This window comes from Lygodium microphyllum, chromosome 5 (assembly GCF_053477565.2).
Source record: "Lygodium microphyllum isolate KBCC chromosome 5, Lygodium_microphyllum_v1.1.10, whole genome shotgun sequence".
In the NCBI taxonomy this organism is placed as follows: Eukaryota; Viridiplantae; Streptophyta; class Polypodiopsida; order Schizaeales; family Lygodiaceae; genus Lygodium; species Lygodium microphyllum.
Genome location: NC_141139.1, coordinates 29,934,245 through 29,956,656, shown reverse-complemented (window position 1 = coordinate 29,956,656; position 22,412 = coordinate 29,934,245). Strand labels below are relative to the sequence as shown.

General features: G+C 40.5%; 1 protein-coding gene across 3 annotated transcripts in view; it reads left to right on the top strand.

Moving 5' to 3' along the window:
- The first annotated feature begins 9,745 nt into the window (after positions 1-9,745).
- LOC148035647 (GTP-binding protein, HflX) overlaps positions 9,746-22,412 on the top strand; it is a 140,124-nt gene continuing 127,457 nt past the window's right edge. The window contains exon 1 of one of the 3 annotated variants that reach the window (XR_015690855.1): positions 9,746-10,409. Coding sequence is in view for 2 of the 3 variants with exons in the window: in XM_087677638.1 (XP_087533764.1) it covers positions 9,918-10,409 (492 nt within the window). In the remaining variant the exon portion in view is untranslated. The remainder of the gene's footprint in view (positions 10,410-22,412) is intronic. The other 2 variants (XM_087677638.1, XM_087677636.1) reach the window with 2 other exon arrangements.

Here is a 22,412-nt window from a genome sequence, read left to right as displayed (position 1 = left end):
TACCTTGTGTACATTTGATTGGTCTCTAATATATCAAATATCTAGAAAAGGAGAGATAGATGGTATAGGGAGAGAGGGAGGTGGTTTTTAGAGTTGTGGCATGAACTAACACACCATTTAAATAAATAAAACTAAGGTCCCCACAACAAAAGAAACGATTTTTCCAAAAAATGTGGGTTATTGTTATACACAAAAAATGTATTTACCATAGTTAAGGGTATTCTTAGATGACCAACTAAGGTGAATTATGCTTTCTAGAGTTGACCTAGACATTGTTTATGGGCCCACCCCCATAAAAAGGCACCCATGATAGCCTAAACTAAACTTGGACGTCTTGCCTCATCCTTCACAATGTAAATGTCCATCCACATATTTGCATCTAATTTGGATTGTCCTCCTCATGTGACTCCCCAAGAGTGGCCTGCATGAAATGTGCATTCCTCTAACATAGGGTATTGTATGTATCCTTGGCAACAAAATAGGTAAATCTCCAATAGGATCCTTCAACAAGTAGATATACATTTGTATGGATCCTTCCACTTCACTAAACATTCTCTATTTATAAAATAGTCTAGTTTCTATGGAAGGGATAAATCTTCAAGTATTCCTCAATTTGTAGTCCTAATAGGTCACATTATGATAGCTGTGGTTAAGCTTGCTCACTTGAAAAATGTGGATGTACCTTGTTTTGTGTTTGTTGGGACTCTAATTTGTAGGCCATTAAGTCTACCTTTTTAAGTATCATTAGTATCCCCTATGCTTCATGTGCTAGGACCCTAGGCCACTTATGCAATACCAAGTGAATCCATTATTAACTGGATGGTTGGGGGAAGAAGTAAAGAATTTGCTAATTTAGGAAACTTTTTTCTTGAAGAATGGCATTGAGGGGGAAGCAAGGTTATTATCTACCACATGGCAACTTTGTTTCCCTTGCTTCTTCTTCCCCTAAGTAGAAACTTGTAATGTGTCCACCTATTCCCTTTCAGGACACGTCTTAGCAGTCCATCGGAAAGAGATTCTAGAAAGCTCCACCCAGCACTCCCATGGAATGTTACGAGGTTTGCAATCTAGGACTTTCCGCGTCTGCCACATAGCGAAAGTATTTCGGCTATTCCCACTTAGGACCGACCTGAATCAGGGTCTTCCCTAATGGTTATTTTCCTAAACGGCAACTAGCGTCGAACCCCAAGCGCACTACTTGACGCAAAAATGCCAAGGTCGAAGCGGATTCACGCTGAACTTGGTTCAAGGAGAATGGGAAATGAGAGGGATGCAAGGCTCGACCTCTCTGCCATAAGGCATAGTCCCATTCCCCTAAAATAGCATAAATCGAGATTTTTGTTGTTACCTAAACTCTAGGTCAGCACCCTTGCTATTCATTTCCTCTGAGAAGAGCTCCTTGCTGTCCATTACGATTGAGAAAAGTTCCCGGCCAACCGGGGCCACCCATCCGTAGGACGGATCCATGGCCACATCCACCGCACTTTCCTCAGGGTTGCTTTAGTTGTCTAATTACCTACCACATTTAATTGGACATGCATCAAGCAGCCTCATTAATTAGCCAGTTAGACATTGGTTCCTTCACGTAATATTAGCACTTGACATAGAAAAAGCAGTGTCAAACAAGTTCCTTTTCAACCGGTTATCATATTTATATTTGGAATACATCCATAAAATCCAGCCCGCAGGCTTACCCATAATCCGCCCGAAGGCTATCCAACAATCCACAGGGGTTACTAATCCAAGATTCCGCCTGTAAACTAGTATGCGGGCCTTGAGATCCAATCCCGAGTTACGTAGGCCTCTTGTGCAGGGCCTAGAAGGCAAGATATTTACGACCAGAGCCCCCCCTGGCACCCAAGCGTCCTCCTACTCCAAGTAGCGCTCAATGGAGAGACCTCACGCGGCGGGTTCGGTCCACGTTCCCGGCGCAGCTAACAACCCCCTTGGTTAGGGTCAGGCAGATAGTCGGGGGTAACTGATGCTGCCTCTCCCTTCAAGCCTTCAACCTGAAGCATTAATTATCTTTCCATCTTTAGTTCATTGAGCAAACAATGCATACAATGCTCCTAAACTGTTACAAGCACAATCAAACCAGTGGTCGTTTATTTTTGGCCAACTGCTAAGGAGTGAATCCTTCTCTCCGAATGCATCCAGCATTCTATCCAGGATCAATTACGACTAGGCAAGATCCCCAAGGGTTTGTTTGTTAACCCTTTTGTCCTTGGGTTAGGGCCATACCTTGTTAACCCAACTTAACCAATACCTTAGGTTTCATACATTAACAATAAATCCTAGTGACCATGTCGCTCTAAATTGTCAACTGAACCTTTGCTTCCAAGCACATACCTAATTTCCCTTAACTTGGCAAATTTTTCCCAAGAAAGGTGTTACAACAAGATGACTACTCACCCTCTTGCAAGTTAAACTTGCGCAAGAACCCGCCAGCCTCATTCCAAGGAATGGCAACTCTCCTGTGATCAAACCACAAGACCATGCGACGTTGCAACTTGTTGCACAGGTGTCGCATCTATTTCATAGGATCATTACCCAACCCATTCCTAATTGCACTAGGCCGACAACGTTCAATCCTAGGGATTCCAACTCAATTCGAGTTTCATCATTTAAACGAGTGATCCTTGGGGTAGAAACCCTAGATCGTTTCTTGCAAGTGCGTCCAATTGTTCCTACATTCCGTGAATGTGGGTAGGACCTTTGGGTATGAGGGTTTCGACTGGCAACAAGTGCGAAACTAAGCCGAGTCTTTATTGTGCTAAAACCTAGTTAGCACTTGGGGTATTTATCGTATCGATTGAACCATCCTATGCGAATTCCTTGCGGTTTAGTAGATCCAATTTACTTGTCTTGCAACAAGGATGAACCATTCCTAGAGATGTTAACTTGATCTAAAAGGGGAAAACTAGTTGCATTACGACACAATTCACATAAGCACACGATTCATTGCCTCTACATACGATTAGATTCACAATCCCTAACTTTTCTTGTTAAGACCAAAGCGCATGTTAAATTTCGGCATAACTTCCATTGATCCTACTAGGACATGCATTCACGATTCATGCCACTAAGCTTTTAAGATTTTATGCTTAAATGAACCATCCAGCCTTTCCCTAACTACATCTCTTGATGAATGAAATTCTTCGTACGATGAATGTGCATTATGCAACCTTTCCTAACTACTATGTAGTTAAATGAGATTCATGCCAATTGAAGCTAGAGTTAACCTATTTCCTACAACCCTTAGAATCTTTTCCATGCTTTGCTATTTCCTACAGTTGATAACAACTTCCTTAATGAATCATTACAAATGAGATTTGTCTAAAAATGCGACATGCGATTTAATCTTTCCATGCCTAATCAAAGGTGTACTTTAATAATTTTGACCTTGTAGAGATAGGCAATAGGCGTTCTAGACCGTCACTTTGAAATGCACAAAAGGCAACTTGCTAATAAGGTCCTAAAAATGCATAAACGCCTTATGTTTTTTTCGTTCATTCCATTGAAAATACCAATGACCAACTTCATATCATGAGTTACTTCTAATAAATTTCAAATAGCCAATTTATTTCAATTGCATTTAGCTAGGTGGATTCGACCTAGTCCATGAAATAACCGTGCATAATTGCAATACTTCTACGTGAAATCAAAAATAGAAAGAAAACATGGACTTGTGGGCTCGGGGAAATATCCACGTGAATAGTAGGAGATGAACCTCCTGCAGGCGCGCCCCTTGTGACTTTTTAGGGGCCGTTGTAGACGTGATTTCGGCTTTTGGGTTGCCTTCGCGGTTTACGAATTTACCTGCCTTGGTACGCAGCCTTAAGATCTTTGCCTGTCTCCCTCGTACGCGGAGATCCCCTTTGAAGTACGGATCCTTGAAGAAGTACCGGCTTGCAGGATTTGGCTTATGGAAGGCCTTAGGGTTTGGAGCTTGGGCCTTATGCGAGAGAGGAAGGGGTTCACGAAAGGGTTCTTGTGAAGGGCCTTGCGGGAATGGAGACTTTAAATCTCGGGCTAAGAATGGGCTTATGGGGGATTAGTGGGAAGGGGGTTTAGGAAAGCCCCTTAGAAGCTTTCTAAGAAGCTTTTGGTTGGGCAGAATCATGTGGAAGAGGGAGGGATCTCCTTCAAGCTCGTTTTCTTGGAGGTGAGTTTGGTAGAGGTGCTGAGCATGTCACTCAGTTTTTTGGACTAGTGAAAGATGGCTGCATGGTGTTTCAAAATTATGCATATGGTTTGGATAAGCATAAATTGCATATTGATGTGTTGGGAAATAAAGATACAACCAAGGATCTTATCACATGGGATGCTTGTTTTGATGTTGGAAGGCAATTTATTCGTAGAGTTATAACTTCATTGCATGCTTGATTTCATGACTTGGATCTTTTTGGGGCTACCAAAATATTTAGTTCTAGAGACTATCCAAAGGATGTACATGGTATTTTCAACATGGGTGCTATATGGATTAGGCCATTATTGGAAAAGTTTGTTGATGTAGTAATGTGAACACGTGTAAATTGCAATATGAAGAGTTCATGGCAAAATTGAAGAGAGTATGTCCTGGAAAGAGTATGCATATGGCATGGCACTTTTGTGCACATGATGTTGAATGGAATTCGTCCTGTGGTGAGATGAAGAAACTTTGGCATGCTTTCTTGGTAATTGTTGCAAGCACTGTCAATTGTGAAAGAGGATTCTCCAAGATGAATCGTATCAAGAACCAGGACCATAATCAATTGAGCTTAGAGAATGTTAACAAACTCATGTTTCTTTCTTACAATGGCATACGAGATCCAAGAGAGGTAGATTGGGATGATATCTACTCCACTTGGGATAACTTGAAGCCTCATTGAGATGTTGAGATCCATACCACAAGTTAGGCAATTGTGTTCTCGCTATGCTATCATTTGTACGGACTAGTAATTTCTTTTCTTTGTTGACTTGAGATTTAAAAGCTGTCATTTTAGAATTCAATTGAAATAAAAAGGTATTAGCCTCTCTCTTTCACATCAACAATCACCAAGACATTAAGTATAAATCTATGTGAAAAATATTACAATAGAGTTCATTAAATTCAATATGTATAGTAAAAATTGAAAGTAAAAGTTACTTTACAAATAAATTAGAATTCTATCGTTGTTAAGTGATTTTGGTTAAAAATCTTGCTTGCTTGAAGTTTAGATCTTGAAAGGTAATATTTATTGTACACATCATTCGAATTCCATATTTTAAAAAGTGACCTTCAAGTTGAAGGGCAAGATTGTGGACAAACCTTCTAGAGAAAGTACAGACTAGCCCTTCAAAAATGAACAGCGTTGGGTGGACTCTACAGTGACCCACCATTTGCAACATTTTAACCCAGTCTCTACGAGGCCTCATCATTCTACATTGTATTGTAAGAGAGGGAAACAAAGAATGCAAGGAGAAGCCACCAATATCAATGCCACTTTGCCATCTCCCAAAGCCATGACTAGTTCATCTCGCAGTGAATAGCCCTCTCTAAGGGGGATTCATAGATTACTTCGAACTCTTTCAAAAAGGGCCACATCACACCTAAGTCCCTTCACTTGCATGTTAGAAATGTTAGTCAAATCATCTTGGCCACATGTAATATAAATAGACGAGGATGCCATCGATGCCAACTAAGACAAAGAGATTGTTTGAGGAGAGAGATAGTCGTTTAGATGTGAGAATAAGTGAGAAAAAACTAGGTCCCTTTAAGTCCTAGTCTACCCCCAAACCTTGAACATCTCTACAAAACCCCAAGCATAGCACCACCCCACAAAAGAAAGAACCAAACATCCACAAAAGAACCTTGCCCACAAAAACCAATACCCCCCTAGAACCCTAGCACAATTCTTCCCACAAACACTAACCTCCATATCTACGAGAACCCAACTTGCACTCTCATGTGATACATCGGAAAACCCCTATGTCCATGCCCTAAATACATTTAAGTTAGAATATTAGAATAGAAGCAAATGATGTGAAGTTTTGTAATATTCCCGTTCAAAAAATATTACTAAACTCGACCTCCCGCGCACCGTGTAAAAATCGTGCAAAGGTTATCTTCAATGTTGGAAGTTAATCTGTAACCGCACGCGAGAAATTGAGAACTCTGCCTTGGCAAAGCGAGGCCAGGGATTCAAACCCGCATAGCCACGGGGAAACATCCTCTTGGGAGGAGGTTAAGAGGATAATTGTGAAATTGATTTCAAATTTTTTTATTTATCCCTTTTCCCCTAGCCGATGCACGGCTGGAGGAGAGGGAGTGTGGGGGGATGGGCTAGTAGTGGGCTACATGAGGAGGGGAGGGGAGGGAGAGCGCCATGCAATGGCCATGTGGGGGAGGTCCCCTCTCCCCCCTGGACCATATAACTCGACCTCCCGCGCACCATGTAAAAATCGTGCAAAGGTTATCTTCAATGTTGGAAGTTAATCTGTAACCGCACGCGAGAAATTGAGAACTCTGCCTTGGCAAAGCGAGGCCAGGGATTCAAACCCGCATAGCCACGGGGAAACATCCTCTTGGGAGGAGGTTAAGAGGATAATTGTGAAATTGATTTCAAATTTTTTTATTTATCCCTTTTCCCCTAGCCGATGCACGGCTGGAGGAGAGGGAGTGTGGGGGGATGGGCTAGTAGTGGGCTACATGAGGAGGGGAGGGGAGGGAGAGCGCCATGCAATGGCCATGTGGGGGAGGTCCCCTCTCCCCCCTGGACCATATAAACCCCCCCGCCCCCCCCCCCCCCCCCCCCCCCCCCCCCCCCCCCCCCGAGCCTTATGAAGAGGGAAGGCTAGAAGCTGCGTGGAGAAACGAAAGAGAGGAAAGGACTGCGGTAGCTGCGTGGAGAGTGAGGACGAGGTGGTCACAAGCTCCGTACCTATTGTGGTGATATACACATGATCAACTTGGAATTTTTTATTCAATACATTTAGATGATGAAACACATCTGCCAACAAATGAAGAAAAAACTGAACTTTGAAAGAGGTAAAGGAGACATATAAGTCACATTTCTCTCACATCTAAATATGCAAGAGAACCAACATCAAAGTTACCATCCTCTTTGTCACTTGCCCACGTGACAACCAATGAATGTCATGAATTCTTAAAATCTCATGTGTTGGAAGATGAAACTCTGAAGTAAGATCCTTTACATCTTCATGTCTCTTATAGGAGCTATTTACCCTTTTGTAAGCCTTCTTGACTACCTTTTCCACAACATCAAAAATTGAAAATGCACATAACGCATCTTTTATTGCCAAAGCATCTCTATATGCAATGCAACGCACCCTAACCAAATGAGGCACATCTCTAGCAAAGCGTGCAACCAATCCATTTTCACTGCCCATCATAACACTGCATCCATTAGTAGAAAAACTCACTAACTTTGATTTTGATAAACCATGAGTGTATAAGAACTCTAAAAGTGCATCATATAAAGCGGTTGCAGTTCCATTGCTTGTATGAAGCAATCTTATAAAACGATTGCATACATCACCATTCTTTGTCAAATATGTTAAACACACAATCATATGATGGTCATTAGAGATATCTGTACTTTCATCAACCCATCAAGGAGAAGAAAGGAATCTCAATAATTTCACATCTAACCATCTCATAAAAGTGTGTATAACATGCCTCCAAGAAAAGCAAAGAAGATGTGTATGAAAGATAGGATGCATAGCTATGATCAATAGGAACATATAGGGTTCCAAGGAATGCCAATTCCTCTATATCCTTTGAAAGTTCCCTTTAATATTTTGAGGTACACTACCCTTGTAATCTAGAGTAGCATCTGCATGAGCAACATACTGCTCTTGAGCCTCATCAAGGCTTCTTATAGCATCATCAAAAGAATCCACATTTTGACTTGCATCTCGTATAGGCATGCTAAGATCGAAACTCACATTTGCATGAAGAGATACACTGGGTGTATCGGATGTGGATAGAGGTGCACTCGAGGAGGCGTTTGCAATGGTGGAATCCCCTTGAGTCACACGCTTCTTTCTTGCAAGTGCTAGAGATAGAGTCAATTGACTCAAATCTCTCTTAGGATGGCCCATACCTATAATATATTACAAAAAGTCAACGTGTGTTACATTGGGATACTCTAAATGGTAGGGATAAATACTCAAAATGTTCAAAACTTGAGCATTTAAAATAGTAGGATGATGAGCTCTTATCTACTCAAAGTTTTATGACAATGAATTGATTTGAATTTGGATGGAAGAAACTATGAGAGATCTACTCCTTGTGCAATACAAAAAAACTCATGCTCTACAACCAAATATCCTCTTTTAATAACTAATAATAACATTACTTTTGATTGCTTTTGAGTGAACAGGAGGTAAATATCCATGATAATGTGGCACATCAAAGCATCAATGCTGTCTTCTCTAAAAAAGCCTCCACTCGGCTACCCTAGTTGACATCATTGCATCACAACTAGTGCTACGTAAATTCATACATTTTTATGTGAAGGAATAGCAAATTGATATAGCAAATTGGCATATTGCTTAATAAAAAATCAAGTATCTTTTTGTTAACACTATCTAGCAAAGTACAATAAGTGTTTGATGGGTCTCTAATATACATCATACTCTTATGGAGTGCGATACATCCAACATTTTAGCACACATCTAACTTATATGGTTTAATAAATTAGCTGCTTAAGGTCTAGCCTCTAACCTGTACAACAATGCGGTGTGATCAAACTTGAGCCTTCATGTTGGACATGTTTGGCCGCGATCATTGATGGCAATGCTGAGTGGCTGTTGGAGCTTGGTGCAACGGTGTTGAATCTTGATCAAGAGTAAACTTGCTGAAGCCACTGAGACTTGAGTCATGGATAGTGATGCACTGAGTCATTGACCACTGTAAGTTCTGAAGTTCAGAATCTACATGCCTCATGAGTCACAAGTCATGGCCCACACATCACACTGGTAAGTTGGTAACCTATTGGGCTATCACACACGTAGTCTGTAGATTGCATGTCTGTTTGGTGGCTGGCCGATAGTTGTGACTCATGAGTCATATTGTCGTGGATGGTGGTCCATGCGGGACTGGAAGTAGGCAGCACCATAACTGCTTTTGGCTAAACAACCATCATTTACTCTGCCAATGTGGGTGTGGCTACTGTCCTCGGTGCGAGTGCAAGCTTGCAGTGTGCAACGGCCAGCTTGGTAGTGTGCTGGTCCGTTGACCCTGCCACTTGGTGACTCGGTGACTGGTCCTGACTCCCTACCACGGTGCTCATTGCCACCTAGAGCGGCAAGCTTGGAGTTCAAACTTGGCAGGTTGGCAGTGCCAAGTGGCCACTGGTGGACCGACGGTGCCCGAGTCTCGAATCTTGACTCCCGACACAGCCTGAGTGGGTAACACAACCGACTTCAAAGAGAGCTTGAGCCTCGTAGGCAATAGCAGCAACTTGCAGTTTTAGGAGACGAATGTCGCTTTCGAAAGGATGAGGGAACGACTTAGGGTTTCCAACTTTTCAGTTCAAAATTAGATGAATAATTTATATATAATAAAATATGTTAAATTTTTTAAAAAAACTGCCCTTCGAATGCAATATTGGGAAAATTTGACTTTTCTTCAAGAAAGGTAAACATTTTCCTTTGTATTTCAATAGAAAAGCTCATAATATTTTGGGGTTCTCTAGGAAGTCAATTATGGACTTGAAGGGCTCTCCAACCTTCAAAAATGAACCTATCCACTCTCGAGTGCTGCAAGTCCACGAGGATTTTGAAGTTGAGGTTTGGCCTCTGAAGGAAGACAAATGTGCGTGCATCTGCGCGATCGTAACGGTCTTTGATTAATCTGCGTGACAGGCTATAAAAGGTTAACGACGGATTATCCACTTGGCAATCTAAGCAGCCGTGAAGAGGAGAGAAACATGGCGATCGAAGCGCTTCCGGTGATGAACTTTGTCCTGGCGCTCGCCCCAGAGCGTCGTATTCTCTTTGCCGCATCCCCGCGTTGGAGCTCCAGCCTCTCGGTTACCCTAGCTCTACCGGCTCGCCACAGGTGCTTCTGCTCATCAGCATCGACAAACCTCAACTTGCCTTCGTCTTCATCATCATCACAGTCATCGTCTTCATCGTCTTCTTCTTCTTCTTCGTCGTCGTCGTCATCGACCTTCCTTGCAGATAGCCGTCCCTCCTTATCCCTGTCGGATTTTCAGGTTGCAGATGGAAGGCCTTCCTCCACGGATGACGAGGGAGACTGGCGGTCGGCAAGCTCTTCTGCCGTTATTTCTACGGAACAACAATACGAAGAACCTGGATACGCTATAGACGATGGGAATGGGAGGGTTAAAGTGGATGCTAACAGTCTTTTCAACCCTCAGGACACTGGCAATAGGTTCAAGATTCAGCATGGCCGTGAGGTAATTACTTAAATATGATGCATCATGCAAGTAGAGCGAACCATTTATCTTGCTTGTCTTATCAATCAGAGTTGAATTATATCACTATCTTCATTTGGTCACAAAAGTATATACTGGAGAGATAGATGCTCAGCTTTGTTGTTCGCGTCATCGTGGAAAGAAAGACTTGAGGTAGATGCGAAGATCTCACCCATTGGTTATACATAACTTTGTTAGCTTATCCAAGCATCCATAAAGTATGTCGTAAATTTGGCACGTCATTTGGTTAAGAGTGCTTTCATTTGGCTTTGGTTAAGAGTGCTTTCATTTGGCTTTGTTGTAAATTTGGCACGTCATTTGGTTAAGAGTGCTTTCATTTGGCTTTGTCAACTGTAGCAAATCATTTGGCTGAGATTGTTTTTACTTGGCCTTCTTAGTAGAAACACTATCTATCCATGTATACCTGAAAGGTGTTTGTGTGAATCAAACATTGTTTTGGTCACTGGCACAGTGTATGTATTGTAGTCGGTCATCTGCTATTACTACTTTGTTCACACATTTGTTTGGGGTTTGATTCATATTGTACCCACACACATGGATGTGGCATGGTGGTGGGATGTATATTCAAGAGGAGAAGTGTAATGAAGCATTCAACCAGGAAAAGAAATCTAACAAGAAATCTAACTAAACTGAAATAGACATAAAATAACAAAGAACTATTACACCAAGACATCTTGCCATGTATTAATGATGAGAATTTCATAGAATACATGACAGCCATGGCTGATGCTTCATCTAGCACAAGAAGGAAACTAACTTCAAGAAAGTGAACCATAAGATTTTGTGAATGAGCCAAAAGATCCCTTCTCTTAGCCTCTTACCTTCTTTATCCTAACTCCTCATCTTCAAAGTTAAGGGCATATTTACATAGGCAAAGGCTGAATTTACAAGGGCTGGAAATGACAAGGTATGGAATTAGCTTGATTCCAAATTACAAAAGTATCAAGGTATTTTCTTTTATGACAAACCATCCTGTCCTAAGATGGTTTTATCCTCAAATCAAGGATAAATGGACCAAATCCAAGCCAAGGATGATAATAATCATGTCCATGTAGCTCCAATACGACAGGAAAGCACTTTCCATATAAGAGAGACCTTTATGTATACCAAACTGTGAGTAAACTGGCTGCTGTCCAAACAGGGCTGATTCACAAAAACTGTCATAACTTCTGATAGAGTGGTCCAAATGACACATATGAAGTATAGAAATGAAGTATACAATCCCTAGTATCACGCCATAACGTCAAAATCAATTTTTAATAACGTCAGGACAGTTTTATTGCCAACAGAAATATCTCACAGCAAGCTGTCCCTGCACAGTCTGTCATATATCATTCTGCAATAACCAAGGAAAATCATTCACATAAGTGGATGGTTGCCACGAAGATTCCTCTATAGGTAAGCTCCTCCACTTAATGAGGTACTCAGTAAAAGTACGATTTTTGAGCACTTTTTGTCTCTTTCTGATAATACTTTCAGGTTCATATATAACAAGTCCCGCTTCATCCATTGGTGGCAACTCTTCCAATACTTGCATTTCAGGTCCAACATACTTCTTAAGCTGTGAAACATGAAATACATCGTGTATTCTAGTGGAAGAAGATAGTTGAAGCTTATAAGCAAGCTCTCCAACTTTGTCCACTACTCCATATGATCCATAAAATCTGTGAGCAAGCTTATTGTTCCCACCCTTCAATGAAGCGTAGTGTGTCTTGGGCACTTTAAGAAACACCCAATCTTCAACTTTGAAGTCCAAATGTCTTCTCTTCTCATTTGCATAGGCTTTCATTACTTCTTTGCTTTCCTTATGCTGTCCTTGCATTGTCTCATGAGCGTTTCCATCCTTTCTAACTCTTCCTTTGCTTGGGGGTTGACATCTTCATGAAACAAAACTGATGGGATTTGGACTTTGTACCCATAAGTGCTTCAAATGGAGACATACCTATGCTTATGTGATGTGTGTTGTTATAACAAAATTCAGCAAGGTGGATCCAACGATCCCATAAAGCTTGTGTGTCATGACAATAATGCCTAAGGTACACTTCCACCCAATGATTGACTCTTTCCGTTTGCCCATTGGTTTGGGGGTGATAGGCTGTACTAGGAGTGAGAAAAGTACCCATAGAAGAGAATAGAGTTCTCCAAAAGTTGCCCATAAATTTTGTATTTCTATCCGATACTATTCTCATTGGCATACCATGCAGCTTGAACACACCTTCTATAAATTGCTCAGCCACTTGCCTTGTTGAATATTGTATTTTGGTTGGAATAAAGTGGGCTGATTTAGTCAATCTATCAACAACCACATAGATACTATTCCATCCATGACTAGTAGTAGGTAATCCCGTTATATAGTCCATGGAAATGTTGGTCCATTTGCCCGTAGGAATAGGTAAAGGCTGAAGGAGTCTGGATGGTAATAAAGTAGAGTCCTTATTTTGTTGGCACTCTAAACACTTGGATACATGCTCCTTGATGTCCTTCCATAAACTCTTCCAATAAAAACTTTTATGGACCTTGTCAAAAGTCTTAAATTAAAAAGACCCAAATGTCCAGCCATTGGTGATGAGTGTATCTCATGGAGCACTTTCAGCTTGAATTTACTGTTAGGAACCAAGTACACCTTACCCTTGAACCATAAGAGTCCATTATGCACTTTGAAATTCGGAAATTCTTCATCATGTCCTTGCTGTAATTATAAAATCTGGATAGGATGCTCATTGAGCATATATTCTTCTTGGATGTCGTTTATCCAATCCTTATAAATTGTAGACACTGTAGATAAACTGTATGCCCACATTCTAGATAACGCATCAGCCACAACGTTATCCTTTCTAGCCATATATGCTATTTCAAAATCATATGATTGCAAGGTAGCCAGCCATCTCTTTTGCTTGGGAGAAAGGTTGGGATGTGAGAGAAAATACCTCAACACCCTATGATCTCTTTTGACTTTAAAATGTGTTCCATAGAGATAATAATGCCATTTCTTGATCGCATGTAAAATAACAAGTATCTCTTGCTCGTATACATGCATCTCCCTCTCTTTATCATCGAATTTTCTGCTCTCAAATGCAATGACACCATGCTCTTGAACCAAAACAGCCCCTAAACCTCTACCACTAGCATCTGTGTAGATGGTAAAAGTCTTGGAAAAATCAGAGCAAACTAGTATTGGTGCTGAAACAAGCAATTGCTTCAGCTCATTAAAGCTCTTGTCGGCAATTTCGTCCCAAAAGAAGGCCTCTTTTTTTAGCCGATCGGTAAGAGGAGCTGCAACATGAGTATAATTCTTCATAAACCTACGGTAAAAAGATGATAATCCAAGAAAACCTCTTAAAGAAGTAGCATTAGTTGGGGTAGGCCATTCTTTGACACATTGCACCTTCTTAGGATCCACATTTATTCCATCTTCTCTCACTATATGACCCAAGTATTCAACTTCCTTTGTCATAAATGAACACTTAGTTGCCTTGGCAAATAGTTTGTGCTTCCTCAATATATCGAAGACTTCTTTTACATGCTATAAATGGTCCTCTTTGCTCTTGCTATAGATTAAAATGTCATCAAAGAACACCAAAATTATCTGAAATAGCAAGGGCTGAAGTATCTTATTCATAAGAGATTGGAATGTGGCTAGAGCATTGGATAAACCAAAAGGCATAACCATGAATTGATAGAGGCCTCTTTCCGTCCTAAAGGCTGTTTTGAACTCATCCCCTTCCTTCATGCGTATTTGATGATACCCCGATCGTAAGTCAATTTTGGAGAACACTTCAGCATCCTTCAATTAATCTAGGAGGTCATCTATTCTAGGTATTAGATGCCTATTCTTGATAGTGACCTTGTTAAGATCGCGGTAGTCGATACACATGCGAAAAGAGCCATCTTTCTTCTTTACAAGAAGGACCGGAGAGGCAAAAGGCGATTGGCTTGCCTTGATAAGACCCATTTCTACTAGCTCCTTCACTTGACGCTCTACCTCTTCCCTTTCCACCTTGGAGAGGCGATATGGTGGTTTGTTAATAGGCTTGGTGTTGGGCAGCAAGTCTATAGGATGATCCACTTCTCTTTTGGGAGGAAGAGAAGTAGGTGGCTGAAAAATATAATCATAATCCTTCAGCAACTTGCAAAGACATGGATCTATGTCATTGGTAGAAGTAGAGGGCTGATCCTCATCAATCTTTGAAAGAAGAATAGTAAACATGCATGCCTTTACATTTCTCTCTTTTTTAATCTTCTTGGGGTTGATTACCTCTATTTTCTTTTTCTCAACACCATGTAGGATTACTTGCTGTCCACACCATTGAAATTCCATTTCAAGCTTGTTAAGATCCATAGTAAATCTGCCCAAAGATTTCAGCCAATTGCAGCCAAGTATAATGCCAATGGGACTCATTTCTAATGCGATCAAACTCACTGATGTAGTGCACAATGGAGATAGAGTGATAGGAACATTTGGGCAGCATTGATTACTATTTTCAAAGTCGCCATTAGACACTTGGATTTTTAGGGAAGAAGGCATATCCTGTGCACTCAATTTCAACCCATTGAGTGATTTGGAATTAATAAAACTATGTGTGCTGCCCGTATCAATGAGTATGTGAGTGGTCCTTCTATTGATTTAGCCTTTGAGACGTAGGGTATTGTCCCCTCTTGAACTACTCCATGCGTCATTTGATATGGAACATAGCGAGGGATGTAAATGAGTCCAAGAATCATCCATGTAATGACCACCCAGATCAAAAGGAAAGCCATCCATTGGGTCATAAAACTTGTCAAGGATACTCTCTTCATTTTCATGCATCTTTGCTTGAGTAGTAGAGCCTTCAAGCTGTGCTAGACTTCCCCCAATAGATTTAGCATCAGAATCATCTTCAAAAATCATACTAACCTTCAAATTCTTAGCCTTATACTTGGACTTATGGTCGGGTGACCATTTCTCCTCGCACTTGAAGCATAGGCCCTTGGCATACATTTCTTTGAGCTTGTCATTAGACACATGCTTGCCTTGGGTAGGGGCTAAAATTTTGGCACTAATATCAGTCTTTTTTTCATCAAACTTATTTTCAGCATTAGATTTGAAATTGCTGCTCTGTTTTGGCCCATAAACAGTAGGAAAAGTTGGTATCTTGCTATAGGTATTGCTATGAACATTTATTGGCTTCCCACCATGCTGAAAATCAGTCCTTGCATGCCCATAATGGCGTGATGTCTTTGGGAATTGTGTAGGCTGAAATAAATGCCCTGTTTTTGGCTGGAAACTCTTGTATTTCTGCCCATAACATTGAGCCAATTGAATGGCAGCTTTCAAAGATGTAGGCTTCATGGCTCCAACTTCGGATGATTAAGGTAGACTCCAAACCAAATATATACTTGTTCAATTTGGCACTATCGGAGACTCCATGAACATACATTGAGAGGTTTAAAAACTGATTTGAATACTCTCTAACCGAAAGACCACGTTGCTCAAGGGTGAACCATTTCTTTTCCAAGCTCTCTTTTTCAATGGGAGAGACAAAGACTTCAATCATAGCATTCTTTAGTGCTTCCCAAGATAAGAAATCATGCCCAATTCTTGTTATATATCTCCACCAAGTATGTGCATGGCCTTCTAAATAAAGGGCTGTAAACTTCACTTTGGCATTTTCGGGCCTTGGATAAAGGGAAAAGTACATCTCCAATTTGTCAAACCACTCCAACTCCGTAGGTGAAGGATTCTTCCCTTTGAAATTTGAGATGACAATTTTCTCTTTATAATCTCTCTCATATTGAGGTGGCTGCCCATTGTGGTACTGCTGTCCATTATGGTGTTGCTGTCCAAAAGAGTTACCAAATGAGCCTTGTCTAGGGAATTCATTAATCCAAGTTTCTTGTGCAAATGGGGTTTGCTGTCCATACTGCATATCATGACCTTGTGGCTGGAAATAATGTTCTTGAGGCTAAAAATGAGTGTTACCCATATTGAAAGGTTGCCCATGGTATCCTTGATGTTGTCCATGCATAGGAGTATTAAATGGTGGTTGTTGCCCACTGTTTTGTTGAGGCCAACCATGATTGGATAAAGGACTTGGCCTATTAGGCTGAACTTGAGTATGAGGATTGTGTTGTTGCTGTCCATAGGAGTTTGGGGCTGAATTCACATGCCCTTGTTCATGCCCACCAATATTAAGTCGAGGATAGAATTGTTTATAAAATGGATTGCAACCATGGATGTCCTCTTCATGCCTAGAGCTTGCTTGAACCCTATTGTGTGGATCTTGCCCATGTGGTTGAGAATAGACCTTTGATTGATGGGGCTGAGGCTGAAATGAAGTGGGCTGTATAAAATCTTTAGCCTTTGATGATTCCCCAATCTCAAATTGTCCTACCACCGTTGGAGTAGAGGGTTTGGGTTTGTAAGACGTCTAAGAAGATGAAGCAGAATTCTTGAGGAAAAACAATCTGACACTCTAAGGGCACGAGATCCGTTTCACCTCCCAGCCTTGCCTAGTTAATTGCTGGCCACACTCATTGTGATCCGATTGCCAGCCGTCAAATCTTAGTGAGTCCTACTATTCTTGGACTCTCTTTAATTCTAGGCTCCCCTAAACCCCGTTCGGGCGCCCAAGGCCCCGGACGGTCATGCCTCGTGCATGTTTTCCTTAATTTACCTTATAAATATAACATTTCCTTCCCCTTAAGAATTGGTTTCGTCCTCGAAAACGATACTTGGAAGGTCTAACTGTAAATTGGGAAATCTTTTCTTTAAGGTACTTACTCGCTCCCATGTTGAGCTTTCTTCTGAACAATCTTTCCACTTAACCAAACATTCTTGACAAAATAGTATTCCTTGTTCGTTTATTACGAACATTTAATATTCTTTCTGGTTCATGTGGATTAGATTGATCATTTAATAGCTCCTCAATATTATCATTTAAAATTAAATTATCCAAATCACCCAGCTTCTTCCTTAACTTACTTACATGAAAAACTGGATGTATTTTACTACCAGCAGGTAGTTGGAGCTTGTAAGCCAGTTCTCCCACCTTTTTAAGTATTGTGAAAGGACCACAATACCTGGGTGAAAGCTTTGGGCATTGTCCCTTTTTCATAGTTTTAGTTTGTTTAGGCACCTTAAGATAGACCAATTCTCCTTCTTTAAAGGAGATGTCTCTTCGGTGAGGATCTGCATATGCTCTAGCTCGATTTTGAGATTTTTTAATATTTTCTTGAGCCAATTTTAACATACTATTCATATCCTCCAAAAAATCCTTAGCTGCCTGAATCTTTTCCTGCATGAAGGAGCTCTGGGCTAAAACCATACATTAACATAAATGGACTATATCCAGTGGAAGAGTGCTTGGCACTATTATATGCAAAATCTGCTATCGGTAGATACTCTTCCCAATTAGTTTGCCTTTTACTTACATATGCCCTAAGTATATCTTCAAGGATTTGGTTAACCCTTTCAGTTTGCCCATCAGTTTGCGGGTGATCCGCCGTACTCATGCTAAGTTTAGTATCCAACTTCCTAAATACCGCACGCCAAAATTGACTATCAAATTTTCTATCCTGATCAGAAACTATATTTGCCGGAAGGCCATACAATCGGTATATGTTCTCTACGAACAATCTAGCCAATTTTGGTGTTTTAACATCAGTTGAAGTTGGAATGAACCTAGCCATTTTGGTTAACCTATCCACAATCACCCACACAGAGTCGTACCCCCTCTGTGTTCTGGGTAAAGCAACAATAAAATCCATGGAGATATTCTCCCATTTTCCCGAAGGAATCTCTAGTGGATGGAGAAGTCCTCCCATTTTCAATCTTTCAGCTTTATTAACCTGGCATTTATTACATTTGACCACATAGTCAAGGACGTCCTTATTCATTCCAGGCCAATAGAACTGCCTTTTAATAAGACTATAAGTCTTATTAACTCCTGGATGTCCCGCGCTAGGGGTATCATGACACTCAAAGAGTATCTGACGTCTTATTTCTGTATCTTTCGGGACACATACCCTACCCTTGTAGAGTAAATAACCATTATCAATGGTAAAATTCTTCCACTTGAATTCAATTTGAGTAACCCCTAATGCTCCATTTCCTTGTTGAACATCCTCAGATATTCCTTCCTCAGTAGAAGCACTTTCATTTGGATCCCCATTTTTTATTGCTTCCCATATATTGGAATATGCCGGATCAACTTGGCATTTCCCTTTTAAAGATTCAAGCAAGTTGAAAGTGAACTGAGTAAAACTCAATTCATTTATGATGGGCATTCTGCTGAGTGCATCAGCTACTATGTTATACTTTCCTTTTCTATATCTTATCTCATAGTCGAACTCTTGGAGGAGTTCGGCCCATCTGGCTTTACGCCCGTGTAAATCCGGTTGATCATTAAGCCACTTAATGCTTTCATGATCCGATAAAATCAAAAGTTTGGCACCGTACAGATAGTGCCTCCATTTTTTCATTGCATGTACTATTGTATACAACTCCCTCTCATAAACAGAATAATTCTGTTTTGCACGGTCCAATTTCTTGCTTTCAAAAGCAACTGGTCGACCTTCTTGTAATAAGACCGCACCTATCGCCTTATCACTGGCATCAGCTTCAACCACAAATGGTTTATTGGGATCCACTATTAATAATACTGGAGCTGTAGCAATAGCTACTTTAATTTTTTGAAAACTTTCATTTTGGTCTGTTCCCCAATTAAAGCTCTTTCCTTTTCCTTTAAGTTGGTCTGTCATTGGAACAACTATTTTGGCATAATCTCGAATGAATCTATGATAAAATCCAGATAAACCTAGGAAGATCTGCAGCTCTTCCAGGTTCCTTGGAGATGGCCATTCAATAATTGCCCTAACTTTTTTTGGATCCATTTGGATTCCTTCTTTCGAGATAATATGCCCCAAATATTTGACCTTTTGTGCAAAGAATTCACATTTAGTTTTCTTAGCATAAAGGGAATGTGTTCTTAACAGTTGGAATACTAATTGTAAATGTTCTAAATGTTCTTCTCTTGATTTACTAAATATCAAGATATCATCCAAGAAGACTACTACAAAATGTCCTAGATAGGGCCGTAAAACACTATTCATCAGCTTCATAAAGGTAGCTGGTGCATTAGTGAGGCCAAAAGGCATCACCAAAAAATCATAACACCCGTATCTAGTACGAAATGCTGTCTTAGGAACATCTTGTGCCTTAATTCTTACTTGCTGATAGCCTGATCTTAAATCTATCTTTGTAAAGAATTTTGCCTCTTGTAATTGATCAAAAAGATCTTCCATTTTGGGCATAGAAAATTTATTCTTCATTGTTATTTTATTAAGTGTCCTATAGTCAACACAAAGTCGCATAGAACCATCTTTTTTCTTTACTAATAAATTTGGCGAAGCCCAAGGTGAATTACTGGGTTGAATAAACCCTTTATCAAGGTAATTCTCAATTTGTCTTTCAACTTCTTGATGCTGCGTTTCACTTAACTTATAAGGTGGTTTAGAAATAGGGTGAGTATCCTTATTTGTGTCAATTGGGTGATTTATATCACCCCTATCTGGTGGAAGGGCGCTTGGTAAATCAGAAGGAAACACATCTTTAAATTCATCTAACAAACTACTTAATTCATTATTTACATTCAACTCACAAACATAAGAAAATTGTTGCTTTATATTACAGAAAGTAAAAGTGTTTTGTACAGGAAGAGAACATAACATGTATATCTCACAAACTTTCTTCTTTATCAGCTTCTGAACCTCAGTGGAACATAGCAAAGGATTATCAGATACTTCATGTTCACCTTGAATGACAAAAGTCTTACCATCCCTTTCAAATTCCAGTGTATTATGATGGTAACTACGTTTTAAGGATGGTTTCAATTCCCATAGCCACTCCCTCCCTAGAATAATGTCAGCTCTTTCCATGTTCATGATTTGAAAATCAAGTTTATCTTTATATCCTTGAATCTCAATTTCCAAATTGGATACCATTGTATCCCATATTTTATTATCTTGGCCTTGCATCATACGAACAACATATTGATACCCACTCTTTTGTTGGGAAAGTTTCAATTTTTTGACAAGTGTATAATTTATAAAATTATGTGTAGCAGAGTTATCAATCATGACTCTAACCCTCTTTCCAGCTATCAATCCATGCACTCTAACTAAATCATGTGGACCAAAGGTAGACTGCCACATAGAAGTTGACATACAATACTTGTGTTGTACATCCATGTGCAAGACCTCTAAAGATTTATACCTTTCATGCCCCTTTAATTCTAAGGTCTGCACTACATGGATTTGTTTTTCTTTTCCCTTGCCCTTGTCCTTATCCTTTCCTTTGTCTTCCCTCTTTTTCCTTTGAGGGCAATTCCAAGCAGCATGGTTAGGGGATAGGCAATTGAAACACAGCTTTTCTTTTTTGGCCTTATCAAAGTCGTCTGGACTTAACTTTGGCCTTATATATTGTTTCTTTTCAAAAGGTTGTTTTTTACCCTTAAAAAATGGTATTTTCCTTTTAAATTTGCCCATAAATTTTGAGGTTTCCAATTCCTTAGACTTGGGCTCCGTATCAGTGAGACTAGTGAGTGTATCTGGACGCGTACTATCTTCATTGATTAATGCAAATTTAATTGCCTCTTCCAGCGTCTTAGGTGAACTCCTTTTTACAGGCTTTATCTAGTCCCCTAATGAATCCTCTTGTCTTTTGAAATTCATCTATTCCTTCCAATTTGAGGATTATCTCACGATATTCCTCCAAATATGTCAGCAGGGGTCTTGTAATGGCAGGCAACTGTTGCTGGTTTTGTAAATAAACCCGAAGAGTAAGGAACAAATTTTGCCTTCCCGGACTAAAGCAGTAAACCAGTCATGCTGGAAGTGAAGTTCTGTGGTAGAAACGGAAGAATCACGAGAACGACCGGTATATCTTCTATGTAAAAAGCGGGTTTGATTGACTTCAGTTAGCTGGTAGCGATCTGACTCCTGGCTTTAGTCGGGTGGACACGATCCTGCTGTAAAACTACTCCTCAAAGACAATCGTATGATATGTAACACCTGAAGTACCATCTGACGTTTTCCGTCACGTCTTACAGCAGTCGCCTCACGCTTTTCGTCATGGTTGCTTACAGCAGTCGCCTGACGCTTTTCGTCTCCCTGCTACGTGTCACACTTTCGTGACGTGTTACGATCACAGCTTACAACTTCGTGTGGTGACCTTCAACGACTGACGGAAGACGGGCGGCGGCCTTAAATGACTGACAGATGACGTGTCGTGGCAGTCGAATCGTCTGGCCCTTGTGCTTGTAACCGCCAGAAAAAAACTTCACGACTGACTAGTAAGATGAAGACCCGACAGCTCCAACAAGATGCGATGGCGGCTCTGATACCAATGTAAGATGTCTAAGAAGATGATGCAGAATTCTTGAGGAAAAACAGTTCGACACTCAAAGGGCACGAGATCTGTTTCACCTCCCAGCCTTGCCTAGTTAATTGCCGGCCACACTCATCGTGATCCGATTGCCAGCCGTCAAATCTTAGTGAGTCCTACTATTCTTGGACTCTCTTTAATTCTAGGCTCCCCTAAACCCCGTTCGGGCGCCCAAGGCCCCGGATGGTCATGCCTCGTGCATGTTTCCCTTAATTTACCTTATAAATATAACAGGGTTGGTCTTCAGCCAAAGGAGGGTTTGGAACATTAGGACCAGCTGTAGGCAACATCTTTTCACTAAAGATAGCTACTAACTTGTCAATGCCCATCCTCATACCATCAAAACCTGATTTCATCTCTTTAATATCATTTGAGAGTTGTTGTAGGCTGTTAGAGTTCATGGAAGCATGGGACATCTCAACTCTATTCATTGGTTGATTGATAGGAGAATGAGTGGAACTTACATCAACCTCTTCATTCTCATAATGCCTATGGTATATAGCTTCTTGAGGATTTTCATGTTCATGTTCATGTTGGTATTC